Below are 23,080 nucleotides of genomic sequence, written 5' to 3'. Positions count from 1 at the left end.
GGTAAGTGCCAACTACACTGTAGACATTAAAAACACAAAACAAGAAAGCTTGTTTCAAGTCACTCCAAACAATTTAGGACAGTTTTTCCATTTTTTAAAATGGAAATAGTTATGTCATTCCCTTTGCCTGGCTGCAGCACATTTTGATTGTCACAGTGCTTCACAGAACTCCCCGTGCTTCAGAGAAGAAGAGGCTATGGCACATTCAGCCCCAGGTAGGACATCTACCTCACAAACCCTCCTCAGAGGGTCAAAGGTCACTGAGGAAGAGGAGGTGGAAAGACTCTGAGAATCATAGCTGGGGGATGACTACAAGGAGACAGTGTTCTCTGGACTCAGCAGGGCAGCTGCACACATGGACTCACAGAGCATAACAGCACACATAAGATCTTCAAAGGATCAGGCCAGATGCAATTGCAGTAGGGCAGAGGGAAGGTGGGCATCCCACCCTTAGCTACAGAGGTAGGAGCAGTTCATAGCTGCTGGGAGAGAGAAACACATTTCTTTAAAGATGCAACCCCTGGTGCATAGACCACCCTCCACTGAAGGTCACACATCCAATAGTATATGAGAAGGACAATCTAAATCTCAAAGCTTGAGGTGTCTGTTTTAAAAGGAGGGGGACTGGGTTGGTAGGGAAGAGTGGATGGATCTAGCAGGAGTATAGGGAACAGATGAATGCAAACAAATTTCATTGCATAACATTCCCCATGAACTAATAAAATGAGAAAAAGTAGATAAATTTTATCAGTTGGTAGGTGTGTGTGTATGTATATAAATGTATGTATATTATGTTATGCATATTCAGCACACAAAATAAAATAACATACACGTAATTCAGTAACAGTGGTGATTTCAGGCCTCTGTTGGGGACTTGAGACCTGTCTCCTTTGGGTGAGGTTTCAGGTTTATTCAGTGTGTTGTGCAGACATCTGTGGTGCAGTTTGAAGGGAAATCAGCAGAGGGCACTGTCTCTTCAGTTGTGGTTAATGTCTGCATCAAGGTGGTGGCTTCACATGACAGACTGTCACTGTGCAGAGGAGGTCGTTGTTTGTGAGTGAGGACTTTCAGTAAGGTTCTGTAGGAGACTTGCCCTGTGAGTTTGGTGCACTCAAGAACCAAGTGTCATTTTCTCCTATGAACATGCTTCCTGACACCTGCTCAGTTCTGCTGCTCCTCTTCATGCTCAGTAAGTTACATTTCCTAAGTGTTGATGATGCCATTTTCTTACAACTATGGAAGTCTTTACCTTCTTCCTCACATAGCAAAGTGATTTCTTCTTATTTATTTATTTTCAGGGAGGAGCAATGGAGACTCAGTGACCCAGACAGAAGGCCTGGTCACTGTCACAGAGGGGTTGCCTGTGATCATGAACTGCACCTATCAGATTACTTACTCAACAACTACTACCCTTTTCTGGTACGTGCAATATCTGAACAAAGGCCCTCAGCTACTCCTGAAGAGCTCCACAGACAACAAGAAGACAGAGCACCAAGGGTTCCAGGCCACTCTCCATAAGAGCAGCAGCTCCTTCCACCTGCAGAAGTCCTCAGTGCAGCTGGCAGACTCTGCCCTGTACTACTGTGCTGTGAGTGACACAGTGAGGGAGACTGCAGGGGAAGCTGCACACAAACTCAGGGTGCAGGGGGCTGAGGGGAGTGGCCCTGTGAGGGAGGACTGTGTGTCTTCTCTAAGTGGGGTTTACCCAGCCTCCTGAAACACAGCAACACATCTCAGATCAGATTCCTAGAAAACTAAGAATCTGTGGATATTCTTACAGGATAGGATGGAAGTCATTGCTAGAGACAACTCAGGCTTTGATCCCCTCAAATACTGTTCTCTCCTTAAGTGGAGACTCTCTCACAGAAAACACCTCCAGGAAAACCCTGACATGGAATTTATCTCTACCAAGATGTCTTTCAAAATTTAGTGATTTAAATCATCCAACAATATTCTGTTCTTACCCCACAAATGTATGACCCAAGGAGGAACACATACTCTAGTCTTTAAAAATCTGCTTCAGTCTCACTGCACAAGTAATTTAGATTCTTCTTCTCCTTGGTCTATGTTACAGAGAGTTCAGCCTAATCTCCTGTCTCAGTTACTTGTCAATTGCTGTGAAGAAACACCATGACCAAGACAACTTATAGAAGAAAGCATTTAATTTGTGGCTTGATACATTTTCGAGGGTGAGTCCATGACCATCATGGTGGGGAGCATAATAGAAGACAGGCAGGCATGTCCCTGGAGCAGTAGCTGAGAACTTACATCTGATCACAAGGAAGGGACAGAGAGAAGGAGCTTTGGGCCTGGCTTGGCTTTGAGATTCCAAAGCCCACCACCAGTGACACACCACCTCTAACCAGGCCACACCTCCTGATCCTTCCTAAACATTCTACCTACTGAGGAAATGCTCAGATATTGGAGCCTATGAGGCCATTCTCATTAAAATCACCACAGTTCCCAAGAGCCTTCACTTAGTGAGGCTGCTCAGGAAACAGAGTTGTTGGAGCTCTGAAGATTGTGCACTGAGAGGCAGCTTCTCTCCTGTCCTACACACTGCATAGGAATCAGGCTAGTTATAAAAGCCTCTGTCCAGAAAGCCCTCCCCACTTAATGTCCACTCTCATCTGCCATTGGACTTAAATCCTGAGGACATGGTGTAGTCACTCACCTGGGATTTGAGTTAGGTTCTCTGATAATTCTTCTGAAGTGGGGGAAAGGAAGCCAAGTTTTTGATTCATTTCAATTCTGGGAACAAAATACTGGTTTAAATTAAAATCCTCTATCACTCATATTTATCTCTCTGTAAAGGAAGAAAGATCTGAAATCAAAGACTTTGGTATTGCTCAAAAAAGATTCATGTTTGTGTTCACAAAAAACAATGAAGTAGTGTTTGCTATCTCACTGGTTAAGGAGCAAATAGAATGTCTTATAGCATTTTTAAACTTCAAATACTACTTAAATGGCACAGCATAGAACAGAATTTCTCAGAGGAGTGCTTGTCAAACCTAGAATGAATGCCAAATCTGTAAAAAAAAAAAAAAAAAAAAAAAAAAAAAAAAAAAAAAAAAAAAAACAACAACAACTAAACAAGCAAACAAACAAAAAACCCACAAAAACCAGTGTCAGGCATGGGAAACATCTCTTCAAGTTGTTAGTTAGGGACTTCAAGAGACTCCAAATAAATTAGGCTATTGCCATTGCCTTCGATTGCCCTCATAGAATTTGAAGGTAAGACCTATTTCAAACAACACCATATATTTCAGACATAGGACTTGGAGGAACTTAACTAGAAATGACCTGAAGACTCTTCCCTGAGTACGAGTTTTCATAGTATGTGAACGTGACATGTAAGATTCCAAGGGAGAAAAGCAGTAAATAATCCTACCAAATTGTTTAAATACTATGAACCAAAACAATGACCACCACGACAAGATATCCACAATGATGCATGTGGCAGGCTGGGGGACCAACCTCCCTCAGTGCAGGGATCAAAGGGAATTCATGGAGTCAGCCAGTACTATGATATTTTTATCTGAAGGGTTAGGAAGAAGACACTCACAAATTCATTGGATGGTTTCCTTCAGACATTTTCTTTATTCTTCTTTTGTATTCTCTTCTTCTATGTTCTATATTCTCTTTTCTTTTCTCTATCCAGAAATATCCCTTCTGTTTCTCTAGATATTTTCCCTCTAATTCTGTCCTTATTCTTCCTTATTCTCTCATTCTTGATGCTTTCCTTCTAACTCATTTTAACTCTATCTTTATACTTTCCCTTACTGTATAAATACCCCCAGAAAAATCTTTCAGGCAATATAAAAATGACAATATGCTTATATTCTGTTTTTCAAGTGAATTATTACAATGAATGCAAGTAAAAAGCTGCATGTTTTCCATATCCCTTACATGATTAAACATAAAATTTACATATTACAGGTAAGAAACAAATTATCCCAAGAACCCACATACATTCATACCCAAGCAACTTGTTATAGATTAACAGAGTGTAAGCAAGCAAGATATTCTTTTACTGTAAGGCTGTGTTTTGCAGTTACAAAGAAAGGACCAATCACTTTATTACTTATCTTGAAAGATAGTCTTATAAGAAATCTTAAAAGAATCACAAATCTAAACTTTTACATATGAAAAAGAATCAGTCAGTTCTACTTGAAATCTTTAGGGTATACACCCATTCATCAATTGTGCTGATACTTCCTTTGTGTTGAAATGTGATATTTTATTTGTATGTTAATAAATAAAGTTGCCAATTAGCTATAAAACAGAAGTCCAGCAGTGGTAGCACATGCCCTTAATCTGATTACATGGCAGGCAGAGTCTCTGTGTGGTCGAGGACACAGCCAAGTGTGGTGACACAAGCTTTTAATGCCAGTACCAACCATAGAGACCTGGAGGTCTGTATAGACAGACAGTGATGAGGAAGTCATGTGGCTGGGCTTAGAGCCAATGAGAAGGTAGAACAGGAAGGCAATAAAAACAAGGGTTAGACAGGAAGAAGCTCTCTCTGTGGAAACTACTGCTGGTGGTAAGCTAAAGCTAGTCATGGCTATTGCTCTAATCTCTTTGGCAATTACCTCTGTATTTGGCTCTGTGTTTCTTATTTAATAAGACCATTTAGAAATTCACCTACAATTAATAGATTTTACATCAGGAGATTGAGAGCATAAATGGGTATAAGTAATTAATCATCACCTTTGGTCATCAACCAATTCTAGCAAGAAAGGCACATCAGGTAATGATAATTGGGCTGCTTTGTTCTTGTTCCCTGACCTTAATGAGTTCCTCATTCAACTATGTGCTTTTCTAAAACTTTAGATTGTCTTCTTGGGTTTTTCACCTCAAAGCTATTTGAGAAAAACATTTTAGTCTAACTTTAAGTTATTTTCAAAGCTCTATTTCAGCTATGATGCCTCCCCAAATAAACCTGTGAACACATCTCCCAACATTAAAATTAATAGAATTTAAACTAGCTGGGCTACTGGGACTCAACTATTTTATTTAATCATTAACTTAAACTACAGTATATGGCTCCTCAACAGAAATTCATGTGTTCTAGGTGTGTTACGCTTCCTTGTTTTATTTTTTATCACCAAAACTCTTTTTAAATTAACATTATTATTATCAATAAGACAGAACAGCTTAAGAAGAAATAATCTTCACAATAATCCACAGGTAAGAATGCCCAATACGATGGGGTATTTCCATGAGATAAGCACACTACATTACAGGCAGGGGATCTCCCTACACCCCATTCACACCGTGCCAGATACCAGAGAAAGATGGCAGCAGCAAACACGTGAAGGCACAAAAGCAGAAGACACTCTGGAGTCTGTGGTCTTGGGGCCTCTCCTTCCTGAGATTCACCCATCAGGGATTCACCTCCTGGTGGCCTGACACCCTGAAGTCACCTGCCCTTTGCTGCTCCTCTGACACAGTAATGGACAGGGGCAATAGTAGCACTTTCATCTTTGAGGACACTAACATATGCCTTATTGAATTCAATGGCTCAGTAGCCATGAATTCAGGCCCAATACTGTAAACCTAGTTGACTATCCACAGCTGGAGATGTCATAGACGCTAGACGAGAACCTACTACAGCCACTTTCCTAAATCAATGTAGCTTCTAACTATATTCTAAATACTCATAATTATACACTGCTGGAGTCCAGCTACAGCAGGTCAGAGAAACTGGAGAGGAGATATGGAGTCAGAGGCTAAACACACACAGAATTCTTACCTGAGGGAGCAAAACTTAATTTTCATTTCTGTTTTTCTCTTAACCATTTTATACCACCTACGACAAAAATCTCTATTCAAGAAGAAAATCATCTCACAGCTGCAAGTTATATATTTTCCAAAATCAAATTAAAATCCTTACTAAGGAAGACCACAAGCTACATGCTTTATGAGATGCCCACATGTAATTAACCATGATCCTTTGTATTAATTTACCAACTGTAAGATCTTCACCCTAAAGTAATGATTTTTTATTATTGATTAAGCCAAGTATATTTCAGCCCGTTCCTGTGTACTGGCAGGCAGCAGTTTGTGGTTATAGTGTAGCAGATTTTCATCCTTATTTGATTTGACAGAACCTTAATCGAGTGGTCTAGCTAACCATCAGTTTTTCTTTACACACAGTAAGGTCATTTAATTTCCTTTCACAACTTTGTTTTCTCAAAGTACACACTGAAACCTGAGATTAATTCTGTAAGCTACATGACCAAGGAACTCAGACATAACCTTGGATGTAGGGACATAATTGCTTTCTTCAATCATCAGACTATTTTTCCACAGACAGAATTCGTGTGTCCATACTGCACGAAACTTCCTTGTTTTCATCAGTCAGTCTCACATCTCTGAGCTTCGTTGCTCTATAAAAACCATCTTTGGCCGGGCGGTGGTGGCGCACGCCTTTAATCCCAGCACTCGGGAGGCAGAGCCAGGCGGATCTCTGTGAGTTCGAGGCCAGCCTGGGCTACCAAGTGAGTTCCAGGAGAGGCGCAAAGCTACACGGAGAAACCCTGTCTCGAAAAACCAAAAAAAAAAAAAAAAAAAAAAAAAAAACCATCTTTGTTATGATCTGCAATTAAATAGCCCAGTGAGGAGTGGGATTTTCCCATAAAACAATTACACTATGCTAGATACAGTGGGATTCCCCCACTCAACATCTATACCATGCCAAATCCAGTAAGTACAAGATAGCAGTAAGCAGGGTCTGCAGAAGTAAGGGGCTTTATGGAGACACCCCCCCATGGGGGGCGTTGCCTCTCCAGAGTACACTCATCCTAGCTGTGCTCACTGGTGAGTCTTTCTCCTTAAGTGTCATTACCAACTTCCGCTTCTCCCACGTGACCACCGCCAATACACATGGATAAGTGTAGTTCTAACCCTTCACTAAAGAAGCTTCATTTTTTAGCGGAGAGTGGCTACTACAGTCATTGACAACTGCTCAAAAAGCAGAGGATAAGTGGCCGTGAGGTCTCTAGTTCCATTAATACATCGAAAATGCAATTCCAACATCTTAGGCCAGAGAACACCATAGAAAAGGAGCAGGAGGGATTGTAAGAACGAGAGGACCAGGACACCAGCTGAGAGGATGACATGAGGGAGAAAAGTTATTCATTGCCAATGTGAATACAAATGGGCACAAACAATATGGGAATCAGTATGGAGGTTCCTCCAAATGGTGAATGCACATCTATAACAAGATCTATCTATACCAGTCTTCAGAAATTAACCAAAAGATTCTACATCTTTCCACAGAGATGCTTGCTCTTCCATGTTCACTGTTGCTCTATTCATAATCACTGAGACCTGGAAACACTTTAGACGTCCATCAACTGATGAGTGAATTGTGACAATGTGGTACATTTGCATAGTGGGGTATTCTTCAGCTCATAAGAAAATGAAATTATAAAATTTTCAGATAAATGGATGGAACTGTAAAGAATCATCCAGAGCAAGATAACCCAAACCAACAAAAACAGAGTATTTTCTCAAGCATGTGGGTGCTAGCTTTAAATATGTGTGCTTTATTTGAAATATCCATAGATGTTAGGTGTCAATAAGAGGCCATGAGGGAGGAGAGGATCTTCAGATAAAGGGAAACAAAAAAAAAAAAACTTCCATAGAAGGGGAAATGGAACAGGCAGGATTAATAGAGGGTGGGGATGAGAGGACAGGGTAAAGGGAGGAATGTGGGGGAGGGATAACTGACACTAAAGACATTCTGAACAAAACAGTGTGGGAAACTTCTTATAGAAACTTCCTGAAACACATGCTCCAAACAAAGTTTAACCTAGAAATAACTTGTGAGGATAGACATACACTTAGAAGGCAGTTGGACATGACCATTTAGCAAAATAACCTAATAGTAGTTTCCTCCTGGTACCCATAACCTCTTGAACCAAGGGATTTTTGGCCACGTTGCTGTACTAGGCATGAATTCCCTCCTGTTGAGCAGGTTTCTAATCCATTCAGAAAGCACTGTTATTCTGTAGCAGACAGGCCACTGTTGCATCACTGAGCACATATTACCTGGAAGTTCAGTTCTGTAGCATGCAGGGTCCATCTCTGTTTAATACTCTTGAGTACTTTCCCAGAAACCTGCCCAGGACCTTCCAACGCAATGAATTCAAGCTAACAGGATGGACTTCCCCCAGTCAGTTCAAGGTTGGTTTCTCTATGTCATGCAGCATAGAATGTGTTGTCTTTAGCCATAGGCTCTCACCATCTAGTTATAGTGGGCGACCAAGAACCATGACAATAGCCAGTGTTGTTTTGTATACCTCTGGGGCCTCCCTGATCAATAACTCTCATGCCTGATACTGAGATTGTTGTTTAATAAATTCATCTAATTTCTTCAAATCTAGATTTATTCATGTAAAAAAACATAATATGAGATTAATGTGATAAATTATTATATTAAGATATTCTTTGTAGAACAGGTAGGTGATAAATTATCCAGATTAGAAGAATATTTAAAGTGAGAATAATGAAGCACATGCCCCAGAGTCCCTTACCCAAATAGATGATAAAGAGACCATAAATGTATCTTGGATCTAGCTAGGATGAATGACTGAGTTGGACTTATTCATGTGACCCACTGTCATTCATTGTACACATAGGTGTTGCCATCAAGATTTCACAGCCTTTAATGGTGTTTTACACTATGACTATTTATTTCTGGGTTCCTTAGCCCAAAGTCAAGTTGGTTTATTTCCAATTTCTGCTTTTGGAATCTGTATCTCTCCTCCCTAACTCCTTCCAATGTTCTTTTCTGCTCTCACTGTTTGCTGCTACCACACTGTGCACTCTGATCTGTCTGAAGAGGATTCTGTCCTTTGTGTTCTTTCTTTGGCACAAAATTGCCTCATCAAATGCTACCTGTTAAGGTTCTCAATGACTTCCTTTTGACTAATACCACACAGATACACACACACACACACACACACACACACACACACACACACACACACACACACACACACACGGAGAGACAGAGGGGAGAAAGAGAAAGAGCGAGAGAGAGAGAGAGAGAGAGAGAGAGAGAGAGAGAGAGAGAGAGAGAGAGAGAAAGAGACTTATTGGTACAAGTTAACACTTTGCTAGAGAAAGAATTGTGGTAATGGAATTAGAATTCAATGCTCATACCTCCTACCCCCTGGTGTCCATGCATGGCATATTCTCCTTCTGTGGGGAGGACCTAGAATATGGCCCCTGACACTTCTGAATCATATTGTATTTCATAAGAAAGGCAAAGGTAACCAAGTCTCTCATCAGTTTTATGTATGTTGAATTTGACTCTGAGTTCATCCAAGTGAAGTTTACTGCATCAGGCTTACAGTTTTTTTAAATGTACTTTTACAGTGTTTACTCGAATTTGTACTCTCTAATTTACTCTTCATGTGCTAACACATTTGCAAACATTCCTAGCAACATTAATCAGATCTTTTTCTCAGGCATTTTGATAGCATTGTGTAGAACTCTGGTAACTATGCAGTGTTCTGATTCCTATGTCCCTGGGACTTGTTTGGAAATACGTAAAGATGCTGTAATTTTCTCACTCTAAAATATCTTATTCTCCCATTTCAGTTCATAACTTTATATTCTTCTTTTCTAAAAACTCACGAGTTTCTACTTAGAAAGCATTAAGCTTTCCTCTGTGCATGGTGAAAGCCTTGGATTCACACTCAGAAGTCAGCAAAGACAGGAGGAAGTCTACTGCAGCTGTGAACTTGTTATTTCTCAATTGGGCCTCTAGAGGACACTCCTTTCTAAAAGGTCAATGGCATTTTCATAGATTAGAATAAACTCACAGACACCTTCCTTCTCCCCCTACCCTGCCATGCCCCTCTCCCCTTACAGCCTCTCACACCCCCTTTGACATTATGCTATCTGTGTTCTACTACCCTCCCTCTTTGTCTTAAGCTCTTTCTTCTGGCCCTAGTGGTCCTGTTCTAGTTTCCTGGCTTCTGCAGGGGAAGGAGGATTTAGTGGGTCCTGGGAGGAGTTGTAGGGGAAGCAGGGTGGTGGTGGTGGTGGTGGATAGGATCTTAATACATTATTTACATGTATGAAGTTACTAAATAGTTATTTGTTTTTAAACCTCCTCCAGTGCTGCAGTAGGTGTTCTGACAGAACATTCTTTACTCAGATGCCAGAGACAGGCCAAGGAAAAGCCAGTGTCTCTTCCTCATTGTCTCTCCATTGTCCCGATGACAAACGTATCTAAACCTCCTTAAGGTCAGAGCAACCCCTGCCTACCTCTCCCACTCTTCAGGCTGTATTTGCTTCCTAGGAATCTCCAGGAAGGAGTGAGCTGCTTCCTGATAACCTTGGTGAACTTCCTGTGCATCCTGGGGCTCCAAGTAATCCTACTGCTCATTGGCACTCTGCTTTAGGCCCACATCCACAGAAAGAACACTGTACAGTTTTAGTCTGAACAGAGATCCCTCCTATTGGCTCAGTTCTTCCACACTGTACTGATGCTACAAGAGGATGCAGAGCCCAGTTGGTGCCCGAGCCTGAAGGCTGCAACTTGTAGCAGCTGCTCTGGAGCTGAGGGGCAACTACTCATCTCTGGTCTCTCAGGGTCCTTTTCTGCATATGCAACAGCCTCATAATGGGTCTCCAGCACCTCCTGAAGCTCACACCATGACGTCGTCATCCTGTCTCAGGCATGAAGGGCTTTCAGACTGAGTGCAGGAAGGATGGAAACTCCTTCCACCTGAGGATCCTCTGAATGCATAGCTGGGTGCTCCTGAGCCCTGAGTCACAAGGGCAGAGCTGGACATAAACCACCTGAGTAAGAGACCAGGGCCCCAGCCTCCAACACTCTCAGGGAGTTGACACATTCAGTGAGGTCAACAGTAGAGAGAAAGTGGAGTCTTGGGAAGTGTTCATTCCCATGGGACTCTTTGTTGTCATTTACTTGTTTCTCATTTTGCAAAGATCTGATTTCTCCTTCAGTAGAATTTTGACTTAGGCAAAAAATTATGCATTTTTTAAACCTCTGTCGAAATTTTACCCAAGTTATCCTATAGGACTGGAGGACAGTGGTTGCTCTAGTACTTTGACACTCCAATGGGCCGAGATGGCCTGAGGTTGGCTGTGAGTTATTTTCGAGGAGATTGTGTGTCTACATTTCACTTCCAGTCTCATTTCTCAAGCAATCGTCTCTATAGTGAAAACTTTCAAATGCATTCCTCTACTGCTATGAACTCAAGAGCATTATTCTAAGCAGTCACCATGTGCAATAGCACACCACTGCTGCTGTCCCTGTCACTCTGGAACACATGACTCCTATATTGGTTTTCCCCAATCTACTTCCTTCTTATATGGTCATATTTTAAACAACTTTTACAGCCAACCTTGACTGTTGCAGGAGTGTTCCAATTGTTAAAATGCATTCCAAAACCATAAACCATATACTTTATATTTATGTTCCCATTTCTTTTTCTACTGTGGTAATTTCAGTTGAGTTATTTCACAGGTGAAGATTGTTTTTCTTTTTTAAAAATGTGTAGGAGAGTGGATCTGTGCAAATATGTGGTACATGTGCACAGGTTCTGAGGAGGACAGAAAAGAACATCAAGTCCCCTGGAGTTACAGGCAGCAGTGAACCACCCGTGGGGATGTTGGGGAGAGAACTAAGGCCTCCTGGAAGGACAAGGACCCTTATCTGCTGAGCCATCTCTCAAGCCACAGTAAAGGGTCTTTAGTCAGAAGATGCTCTTGTTTCCTGAGTTAATCCTTTAGTTGATTTTTCTTAGTTGATTGTGCCAGGCTTTGTGGGGCTGGGGCTTGTTCTCCTTAGGAGGGGCTGGTCCTCTCCTGCTTCCTGGATCCCTAACTCCATACAACCCCAGGGTCATCTCAAAATGTCCTTTCCCCCCACTGCACTCCAACCAGACTCTCAGGCAGGTCTGGTCTGGGAGGAGCTTCAGGCTCAGAAGGCTGGGAGGGAACTCTGCAGTGTCTGGCCTGGCAGGGTTCCTGGGTGGGGCTGACTGGTTGCAGGAGGAGGGACATTCAACAGCCATCCTGACACCACAGCCCAGGGCTTGGTTCCTTGCTTCTGTCTCCAGCAGCCAGACAAGCACCATGAAGAGGCTGCTGTGCTCTCTGCTGGGGCTGCTGTGCACCCAGGTTTGCTGTGAGTCTGGCTGTCCACATTCAGGGACAGAGAGGATGCTGTCAGCACATAGAGGGTGGGGAAGCAGCTCAGGAGTCCTGCAGAGCTCCCACCTTCTCAGAGAACATGGGGTGTGTTCAGGGTTCTGTGGATGCTCAGTGACCCCATCTGTGTCTCTTTCTCTGTTTCTAACCAGGGGTGAAAGGTCAACAAGTGGAGCAGAGTCCTGTGTCCTTGGTTCTGCAGGAGGGAGAGCGTGCAGAGCTGCAGTGCAACTTTTCCATCATAGTAGCCCAAGTGCAGTGGTTTCACCAAAGTCCTGGGGGACGCCTCGTCAGCCTGCTTTCCAATCCTTCTGGAACAAAGCAGAATGGAAGACTGACGTCCACGACAGTCACTCGGGAACGTCACAGCTCTTTGTACATTTCCTCCTCCCAGACCACAGACTCAGGCACTTATTTCTGTGCTATGAGTGCACAGTGCTCCCCACACACCTGCAGCCAGTACACAAACCTTCAGCTGAGTGGGCGTGGCCCTTCTCAGTCACAAGACATCAGAATTTCATCACAGAACATCTGCTTGATTTAATATCCCTTTTCTGTATAGGTAGAGTTTTGAGTTTTAACCTCAGATAAGCTTTTGGCCATGTAGATTAAGGCTTTGGGTCTTTAAATTCTCAATATATATAATCCCTCTTGAATCATAAATGCCCATCTTAAAAGTAACTAAGAAGCTGATGGGAAGACAGAAACAATGTGATCATTTAAGCCCCAGTGTGCTGAACTCACAAAAGATGAGGAGAAAGGGAATGAAAGGCAAAGGCAGGCTTCCAGGTGACCCTGCTGTGGACAGGGTCAGGGTCAGTGAGCAGAAAACAAACTGTAGCAAGAGCAAGAACGTCAAGTCATGGAAGATACAGAATGTGCAGACAGCTGGATGCTCTGTTTCTCTTCTGTTGCTGTGATGAAACTCTCTGAGAAAAAGCTACTTAGAAGGTGGAAGGATTTATTTAGTTTTCACTTCCAGATCACAGTCCATCACTGGTGGTTATCAAGGCAGGAACTCAAACAGGAGATTACAACAGAAATCATGGAGGAACTCTGTAGCTAGGTTACTCACAGACTCACACTTAAGAAGCTTTCTTATGTGACCCAGGACTCTTTCCCACAGAACGGTGCCACCTACAGTGGGCTGGTGTCCATTCAATTCATTAGTTAGAAAAAATGGTGCTTGGAGTTTTAGTGCCATTTTATTGAATTTATAGAAGATGTTGAGGATATTCAAGGTATTGAATCTTCTAATTTATTATTTTGAGTTACCCTTTCATATATTTAACTTTACTCATCATTGCTTTGAAGTTAACCTGATGTCTTTAAGGAAACAAGAGAACAACGGCTATGAGAAAGTACTCAAACATACACCTTGTTCAGATAACGTTAAATAGAAGATCTAAAAAGTCTTACACCACAGTAAAAGAGAATGGACGACTCATTCTAAAATGAGCCAGATAAGCAGACCCTGTGCAAAGGAATGTGTGTGTGATAAGGACAAATAACTGGAATGTAGTTAGGGATTGTGCTGGTTTAGTAAAGTTCTGGTTGTAGGTTCTCCTCCAAGATCCATGACTTTACTAACAGATGGAGGCCATTGCAGAAAACCACAACCAATCAAGATGCGTAGTTGCAGAGTCTTGTCCCAGTGGCGACCTCTACAGTGTAACTCCTGCACTTAAGGATCTGGAAACACTGACAAAAGAGGAGGGAATATGATAAGAACCAGAAGATCGAGGAGTTTGCTGTGAAATTGTGTCTCCTAAGAATGTCAGAAGCTACACCCATGAAGACTCACCAGCATGACTGCCTAAGCATGAGCTGAACAAGGGCAACACAATAGACACGCTAAAGTGGGTGGAGGAAAGTGCGCAATGGGAGACAATGAAGTACTGGCACCTAAGGAATGGTGGTAGTGGGAGAAACAGTATTTCCCAGAGAAGAGTTTACCAATTGGTTAACCAGTACAGACTGGTCAGCCTAGAAACTATGCTTACAAGTAACATTGTACAGATGAGCAGGTTGTATTTATATATTTAGGAATAAATGTGTTTATACATACATGTGTAACAACCATTTAAGAAAGAAGAGTCCAAAAAGTTGAAAGAGAGCAAAGAGGGGAATTCAGGAAGTTTGGGAAGGAGGGATTGATATGAATATATTATAATCTCAAAAATAAAAGAAATGATAACAGTGAGTGAAAGAAAAATAAACTTTATGGTTTAATAATCACCATTGTACAATCAGTCTATATAAGTGGTCAATAAAATATGACTCATATAAAATCCAAACATTTGGTTATTTTATAAGCTTTATTGTAAATAACAAGCGTTGCCATCTCTTTTTGTCTTATGACTGGCTTCTCTCATTCCGTAGAATGAAGTAGTTTTAGGTAGAACAGAAAGATGGGGAATCATGAGGATGCATGGAGAAAAGTCTGGAAGGGGTAGAGAGAAACTAGGCTATAGCTGACCTCAACAAAGACACAATCGCTTTCCATTTCAAAAATATTGGCTCCAAAGAGTCAATACCTTTCTTCAAGGTGTGGGTGTCTAAGCTCAGGACGCTGTTGAGTGAAGACCTCATTTGTCCACAGAGGGGCAGTGCTGCTTCAGAGCAGGTAAAGGTTATGGCTCTTCCACACACTCTCACTAAGCTAGGGATGATTATTTAAAACAACTAAACCATTATCTCCTGCTTAAGTTTAACTAGAGAAGAAAATATGTATCTGCCTAGCCATTTATCTATATTATACCTGCTTATCCTGGGCCCATAGTGTGGACAAACAGGAATTTGCAAGTGAACACTATGAAGGTACGTGCTATACTTCAAAATCCAGGCCACATTACCTTCTCTAATGTACATTTCTAAGGTTGTCACCCACACTTGGTACAATCTCCTGACACAGTGATATGACCTGTGCCTAGAATTATGGTGTATACTCTTTCCACTGGGAAATCTACTCATGATTTGAAGCCAGTTCAATATTATCCTCCATCAGGATCTTCTCTGACTGGATCAGGAAGCAGTGTCCACACCCTTCCTTCATCGTCTTGTCTAGACACAGGTGTCTTCGGTAGGCTTCAGTTTTCTGTTCTTGAGTGCTGAGACTAGAATGAAGATTAGAACAGTGTGTGCCATGAAAGACACCCGAGCACTACTATACAGTAGGCAGTTAGGCACTCCGCAAATACACAGAATTTCTTCCTTACCCTGTTTAACTTTTTAAGTTTTCAAGTCCCAATTTTCAGTTATTTGATATTTTAATATCTAATGAAAACTTCAGAAATAAGAAGTCCATTTGATATAAATACCTGTCCTTCCTGGTAGTATCAGAAATCCTCCACCAGTAATTGTGATCATCTTTGTTCTGCATCCCCTGTTGTCCATGCCACTGGTCTGTTTTCACTGAGCAGCCATCTGTGTCATCAGAACGACTGTGCAGGTATCAGTGCTGTGTGGTGCTGAAATTCATGTACTTCTTTTTAGTGAAAGGGTTAAAGCTTTTTGGAGGTGCATATGTATGTACAGGAGAAAATAATGTGTGTGTATTTTTCAGCACTATTTGTGATTTGAGGCTAAACTATTTGATGTCTGAAACATCATGGAATATATTCACCATAGATGATGGAGGTAGTGTATGCTGGATAGATGTCTGACTGAAGGGAGTAAAGGAAAAAGAGAAGACACCAAAATGTAAAATGAGGAACAAAAAATGGCTAGGATGCTGATGTATAATTTGTTTAGATAGAATTTTATTCTTTTTTCTTCTCTCTCTCTCTCTCTCTCTCTCTCTCTCTCTCTCTCTCTCTCTCTCTCTCTTTCCTTTTTCTTCCTTCCTTCCTTCCTTCCTTCCTTCCTTCCTTCCTTCCTTTCTTTCTTTCTTTCTTTTTTTTTCTGAGACAATTTCAGGTAACAAGACTGACCTCAACCTTGTTACATAACTAAAATATCTTTCAATTTCTGATCTTCCTGCCTTTACTTCCAAGTGCAGGAATTACAGGTATGTGCACCATGTCCATTTTTTTTTTTTTGTGCTGGCAGCCAAACAAGGGTCTTATAGCTGCACTCTACTGACTGAACTACATCCTCAGGCCTTTCTTGGAGACTGTGGAACAATGACCGTTGCCTGCTGTTGGGCTGAGATTAAACCTGTGATGACGTCACATATACAACACAACCCTCTCTGCTGTAGCTTCCCCATAGTCCTTTAATGCCTATTATTTACAGTGCAGAGGCTCTCTACTTTAGCAGATGATGTTTCATTTATTCTCCACTTCCACTCGATGCCTTGTTGATATCAACATATAAAGCCAAACTGATTTTAATACGTGTATTAGATCTATAAAATTAAATATGAAGGCAGTATTAAATGTTTACTCAAACTCAGGATGAGACCAGTCAAAATGTTGCATTCTTGAAGGTGTGTGACCTGTGAAAGTTACAGAATGTTTTCCATACTCTCTCACTCATCTGAAGACCAAAGCATTTCCAGAGTAATCTCACTAACTTCAAATTTCTTTTCCACCAGTATATTCTTAGATTTAGTTAACCTGGTCTTTATTTTAGAAGAATACAATGAAATTTACACAGTTGTAACATATATGCAGAGGGCCTAGATCAGACCCATGAAGGCTCCCTGGTTGTTGGTTCAGTCTTTATGAGCCTCTGTGAGCCCAGGTCAGTTTATACTGTGGGTTTTTTTATGGTGTCCTTGACACCTCCGGTTCCTACAGTCTTTCCTCCCAGTCTTCCACAGGATTCCCTGAGCTCCACCTAATGTTTGGCTGTGGTTTCTGCCTCTGTTTCCATAAGCTGCTGGGTGAAGCCTCTCTGATGACAATTGAGCTAGGCACCAATCTATGAGGATAGCAGAATATCATTAGGAATCATTTCATTGACTATTTTTTTTTGCCAGTTGTGTTTGGTTCTATTCTAGGTCTCTGGGCCATCCAGCCTCTGTGTTGTGGCCCTCCAGGGAGTGTCAGGTGTGGGATTCCTTTTGTGGTATAGGTCTCAAGCTGGACCAGTCATTAGTTGGCCAGTCTTACAATTTCTGTGTGACCTTGAGCCCAACACATCTTGAAGGGAGGACAAATTGTTTGTCTAAGGTTTTGTGGCAGAATTGGTACCCCAATCCCTCCACTCAAAGTCCTGCCTGCTTAAAAGTGATCAGTTCAAGTTTTGTATCCCCCATTGCTAGGAATCTTATCTAGGGTCACCCTCATATATTCCTGGGAGTTTCAATTACACTAGGTTTCTAGCTCATACCCGAGATGCATCCCTCCCCCTTTCCAGTTTTCTCTTACAGTACTCTCTCCCTCCATCCTCCCTCCACCTGATACCTCCTGTTCCTAGACCCCATCTAGAACCCTTCCCCTGCCCACAAGTGATGGTCTATTCTATTTCCCTTTCATAGCGAGATTCATGGGTCTCCTCTGCCCCTTTGAACCCTAGTTGTTATTTAGTTTGTCAGAGTTTGTGGATTGTAGCATGATTATTCTTTACTTTATGGCAGTCTTATTTAGGGTTTCTATTACTGTGAGAGACACCATGACCATGCCAGATTTTATAAGGAAAAGATTTAATTGGGGTTGCTTGCTTACAGTTGCAGACATTCCGGCCATTATCATCATGTCAGCTAACATGGCAGTATACAGGCAGGCATGGTGCTGGCTACTTCTAGATCAAATGGCATTAGGAAGTGGACTGACTCACTGGGAGTTGAGCATATATGAGACCTCAAAGCCTGCCTCTACAGTGACACACTTCCTCCAACAAGGCCATACTTCCTAATAATGACACTCCCTATGATATTATGGTGGCCAATTACATTCAATCTACTACAATGGATAATATCCACTTATAAATAAGCATGTTGGTCTTTCTGAGTCTGGGTCACCTCACTCAGAATTATCTTTCTAGTTCCATCCATTTGCCAGCAAATTTCTTGATGCTATTGTTTTTAATAGCTGAGTAATACACAGTAGTGTAAATAAAGACTGGTTATTTAAAAGTTATACTATGGTTTATATTGTGATACTAAAATAACATCTTGTGTATCAACAAAAAGGGCTAGATTATGGCTAAACAATGCTGTTTTATGTGCCAGGTTGACAAGGGGTCAGTTGTGATGGTTAATTTTTGTCAACTTGACACAAACTAGAGATACCCAGGAAGAGGGACCCTCAATCAAAGAATTTTATTTGTTATAATTGTTTGGAGACATGTTTGTGGACATTTTCTTCATTAACAATTGACATGGAGGGCCCAGCCCACTGTGGGCTTTGTCATCCCTGGGCAGGAGGTCCTGGGTTGTATAAGAAACAAGAATAGCAAGTCAGGAGGAGCAAGCTAGTGAGCAGATTTCATGTATGTTTCCTGCCTCTGTTCCAGCTTGAATTCCTGACTTGGCTTACTTCAGTAATAGACTGTGATCAGAAATGCAAACCAAATGAATATCCCCTCCCTCCGTTGCTTCTGGTCATTATGTTTATCTTAGCAATAGAAAGCAAACGAATTAAAAACCAGAAGTGGTAATCCATTCCTGGCACTGACATTTTCATTTGTTACCCTGTGCTGTCTAGTAGGCTTATTTTTGCCTTATAATAGGGTAATTCCATTTTAATTCTTTTTGTGTATGTTTGTGTATAAGCTTCTACAACGGAGAAAATTTTAAATTCATCCTTTCTTTAATATTATAATTATCACAATATCAGCACACATTAATTGTACAAATTAGTGGGTTTGTTGTAAAATTCTAATATACACATTTGTAGTGATTTCCTCATATTCATCTCTCCTTCAACCTCTGTTTTCCTCTCCTCTTCCCCGAGTCCTCACTCCCCCTTCTCATTTGTCTAGCTTCTGTTTTCAGATCATCTTTACTTTCATTTTATTTCCTTCTTTCTTCATTTTTTAAATGTTTTCACATATGAAAACACGTATGTGTTGTGTTTCTCTACATGGCTTTCAATACCATCCATTTTCCTGTGGATGGCTCAAATTCATTTTTCCTTGTGGCTGAATATTACTCTTTTGTTTCATGGGCAATATTTTCCTCATTCATCAATCGACAGATGGTACCTAGGCCATGCCTTCATCTTGGCAACCATGAATGGTGCTGTAATAAACATTCAAACAGAGGTGTCTCTCTTATAGGACCTCAGTTCCCCTGGATAAATGCTCTTAAGTGGATCATTGCTCGTTCTCTCTCTCTCTCTCTCTCTCTCTCTCTCTCTCTCTCTCTCTCTCTCTCTCTCCTTTCTTTGTATCTTTCAGAAAATACATACTGCTATTCTTGGTGGCTATATCAACACACATTTCTACCTACAGAAGGGTAGACTTCTGAGGAGGGCATTTCTGATTCTCAATGACTGTATTTTCAGTGATTCTAAATTTGAACAAAATGGGGAAGTGCTTTCTATGTCATAAATAACCTTAGACAAAGTGTTTGTGAGGGGTGGAGCCAGTTGAAAGAACTAAGGTGTCTGTGAAGTTAGAGTCTGTATTCTGGGCAAGATAAAAGACCATCTGAGTTTCCTCAAGCTTCAATGTGGGAGGAATGGACAAGATCCTGAAAGCATCATTTTTAGTCCTGGCCCTTCACCTAGCCTGTGAGTCACAGAAGAGAAAATTCAGGATGTGTAATTAATGTGGAGACATGAGGGAACTGGGGACAGGACAAAATCACGAATGCTGAAATTACAAGCAGGTAGTACAAACCTGGCAACCTAATGACATTTGTTATTTCTCTGCACAGGGGTGAGTGGCCAGCAGCAGGACAGACGTGACCAGCAGCAGGTGAGACAAAGTCCCCAATCTCTGACAGTCTCGGCAGGAGGGACTTCAGTTCTGAACTGCACTTATGAGAACAGCGCATTTGACTACTTCCCATGGTACCGGCAGTTCCCTGGTGAAGGCCCTACACTTCTGATAGCCATACGATCCGTGTCGAATAAAAAGGAAGATGGAAGATTCACAGTCTTCTTCAGGAAAAGTGATAAACAGCTCTCCTTGCACATCACAGATTCTCAGCCTGGAGACTCAGCCATCTACTTCTGTGCAGCAAGTACACAGTGCTCTCCAGGCACCTGCAGCCCACACCCAAACCCGCAGCTGAGGCTCCAGCAAAACTCTGCTGTGGTGCTGAGCCTGGCAGAGGTGCAGAGGGGTTTTCATTTGCAGGAACAGGTGACAGGTGACACAGTGAATGTAAGGATTAGACTCATTCAGGCCACAGACCGACCAAGGGGAAATAAGTCTCCCTTTGCTCCTCGGGCACCAGTAGAGTTTTAGACCTATTTCCTTAACTAGTTTAATTGACTTGTTTTCCTGAGTGGTTGCAAAAATAGTTCTCTGTGTGGGTGGTTTGTATCAACTGTAAATTATGAGTCCCCATCTCCTTACACTCTCGTCAACAGTGTTATTAGTGTGTGGTTATTACAGCCCAATGTGGGTAGACTTTGTACCATATGTGATAGAAATCACATAGAATTGTCTATTACCTCCATTTCCTCTGATGACCAGGGAAGTGGGGACTCATGTGACCTCGAACCTCTTCTACTTCCTTTTGTTTTTCCATTTATATTTCCATTTACCTTCAAGAAATTCAAGTATGTAAACCAGGAGCCACTCACATGGATGCAGGTGTGTTTACAGTCGACCAATGTCATCAGTGGGGGAAGAAGAATTCAATTTACTCTTATTATGAAAGTATATAATTTTCACTAAAGAAATGATTTAACAGGTATATTTCATAGATGAAAAAAATAAAATTTGGAATATAAATATTTTTAGCTAACAGAAGCAGCTGCAGTCTTTATGGCCATTAGCAGTGCACAAAATGGACACAGGACTTCTCATTGCCTAACCGTTTGCAGGGTTTGCTCACACAATGCTGCATAAATTCTGACAAGATTTCTGCTGGAAAAAAAAACTTTTATTAGTTTGTGAATTTAAATGTTTTCATGCCACATAGTCGATGATCGTGTTGGCCCTAACAACCTAGCAAGCCAAGGCAGGAGGAATGCTTTAGCCTAAGCTTGGGAGTCTAGCCTGAGCAACATGGTGAAACTCTCTCTTAGAAAACTAAAACCCAGCTCCACACAGACGCTTTAATGACATGTGTTACCATAGAGTGATGTGTATAGGTATCAATTAGGTCTAGTTTTTTTCTGTTGGCAGGATAGTAGGATTAGGAAAGGGAAGCATGCTGGAATTGTTCCACTGACTGTACAGAAGAGCAGATAGCAGTGTTGCTCGCACATTAATCCCAGGAACCAGTAGAAGCCGTGGGGTGCCACCAATGCATCATGAGCACAGGTGCCTCATGGCAAACATGGCTGGCATGATCAGCTGCATAATGTTCAGACCCTGTATTTGAATGGCATTAATACATTAAATAAATTGTAAATAATAAAAAAAATAGTAAATTGCTTCAACTCACCAACTAAAAGCCACAGGCTAACTGGCTGGATCAATAAACAATACCAATTATCTTGTCTCCAAGAAACATCTCCTTTCAACAAGAACATCAAAAACTGACAATTAGAGCACCCTCATAGCAGGCCAAGTAAGTCTAACTCCTGAGAAAGCAGACTTCAGACCAAAGCTAGTCAGAGAGATGAAGAGAGCCACTGCATAGTCACAGAGGGTGGACATTGTGCATGTGGGTGCGTGGAACTTTGGAGCTCCCAGTCCAACTAAAACACTAAATGACACAAAACGTCACATGGGGTCCTAATCAATAATGATCCAAAACTTCAATGCCTCTCAGTGACTTTAGCAAGACCTCCTAAATTAAAAACCAGCAAAGAAATTTCAGAGCTCATGGGTTCTGAAGGCCACTGCTCTTGTTTTGGCAGGAGAATCCAGGAAGACAAGGGAAGGCAATATGCACTTAGAGAACCCACTAAATCAAACAACGAAATCTTTTTAACACATGTAAAATTTATACTCTCTACTCTGAGGAACAAATGCCTGATACTTCATTAGAAGTAATATAAGTCAACAAGGAAGACAATTTTTAAAGAGCTTAAAAAAATGAATGAGCTCTAACATCCTATGACCTTGACATTTGTTTTCAGTTGTATGTGTTAATATTTACTCAAGTTGAACTCAGTGGCACTGCCCTATAGTTTTAAGTGACATGTGAATCTGAGGCAGAGGATTGCCAGTTTTAGGTCACCAGATGTAACATCTACTGTCTATCTAAAATAAAACAACAACAAAGTTAAACAGCTGGAAAGTTCGTTCACACACTGGGAAATAATTTTTAAAATGCATAATTCTTTACTTTCTTTTAAGAAATAGAATCTTTCCATGCTGCTCAGTCTGATCGCACACTATTATTACTCTGTGCTCACGTGGTCCTCTTTGACAAAACATAGTTCAGAATCTGTCTAATGCAGACATAATAACCTCTATCTGACAGCTCTTATTTTTCTCAATTTTAGTGTTCAGGATTGAGACACAGCTTTCTCCAACTTTGAATAGTACCTCTGAGTTTTATTGTCAGCCAGAATGTAGCACCCTAATAGTTCCTAATGTGTGTGTGTGTGTGTGTGTGGGTGTGTGTGTGTGTGTGTGTGTGTGTGTGTGTGTGTTAGAAGCAGTGGCCCAGAGCAGGGTGGCTGGATGTCTCAGTAATGGTGACATTATTGGATGTATCTGTCTTTAAGAGAATGGAGAAAAAGAGGCCAAGCCTAAACACTGCCCAAGGATCAACAGATCTAATGACCGTTATCACTGTTAGCAGTGTTGAGTGTCTCAGGAGTCTCTTCTGCACTCCTGGGCTGTGAAGTACAAGGAACCAGAGGGAAAGTTATCATGGGAGCACGCAGGGCACATTTTCCTACCAGGACCTCTG

The 23,080-nt window shown here is 41.4% G+C and overlaps 3 gene segments (V, D, J or C); all 3 read left to right on the top strand.

The window, feature by feature from the left end:
- Positions 1-1,137: 1,137 nt before the first annotated feature.
- On the top strand, positions 1,138-1,717 carry LOC128106556 (T-cell receptor alpha chain V region CTL-F3-like). The segment is given in 2 exon segments: positions 1,138-1,189; positions 1,299-1,717. Coding segments are annotated over 2 exon segments (471 nt in total).
- Positions 1,718-12,129: 10,412 nt separating this feature from the next.
- On the top strand, positions 12,130-12,748 carry LOC128106553 (T cell receptor alpha variable 22-like). The segment is given in 2 exon segments: positions 12,130-12,181; positions 12,357-12,748. Coding segments are annotated over 2 exon segments (444 nt in total).
- A 7,026-nt stretch (positions 12,749-19,774) lies between these two features.
- Positions 19,775-20,508, top strand: LOC128106545 (T cell receptor alpha variable 23/delta variable 6-like). The segment is given in 2 exon segments: positions 19,775-19,826; positions 19,973-20,508. Coding segments are annotated over 2 exon segments (588 nt in total).
- The last annotated feature ends 2,572 nt before the right edge of the window (positions 20,509-23,080 follow it).

This window comes from Peromyscus californicus, unplaced genomic scaffold (assembly GCF_007827085.1).
Source record: "Peromyscus californicus insignis strain IS unplaced genomic scaffold, ASM782708v3 Scaffold_12__1_contigs__length_115047231, whole genome shotgun sequence".
Taxonomy (NCBI): Eukaryota; Metazoa; Chordata; class Mammalia; order Rodentia; family Cricetidae; genus Peromyscus; species Peromyscus californicus.
The sequence above is the reverse complement of the archived record's forward strand: the minus strand, read 5'-3'. Positions and strand labels throughout refer to the sequence as shown.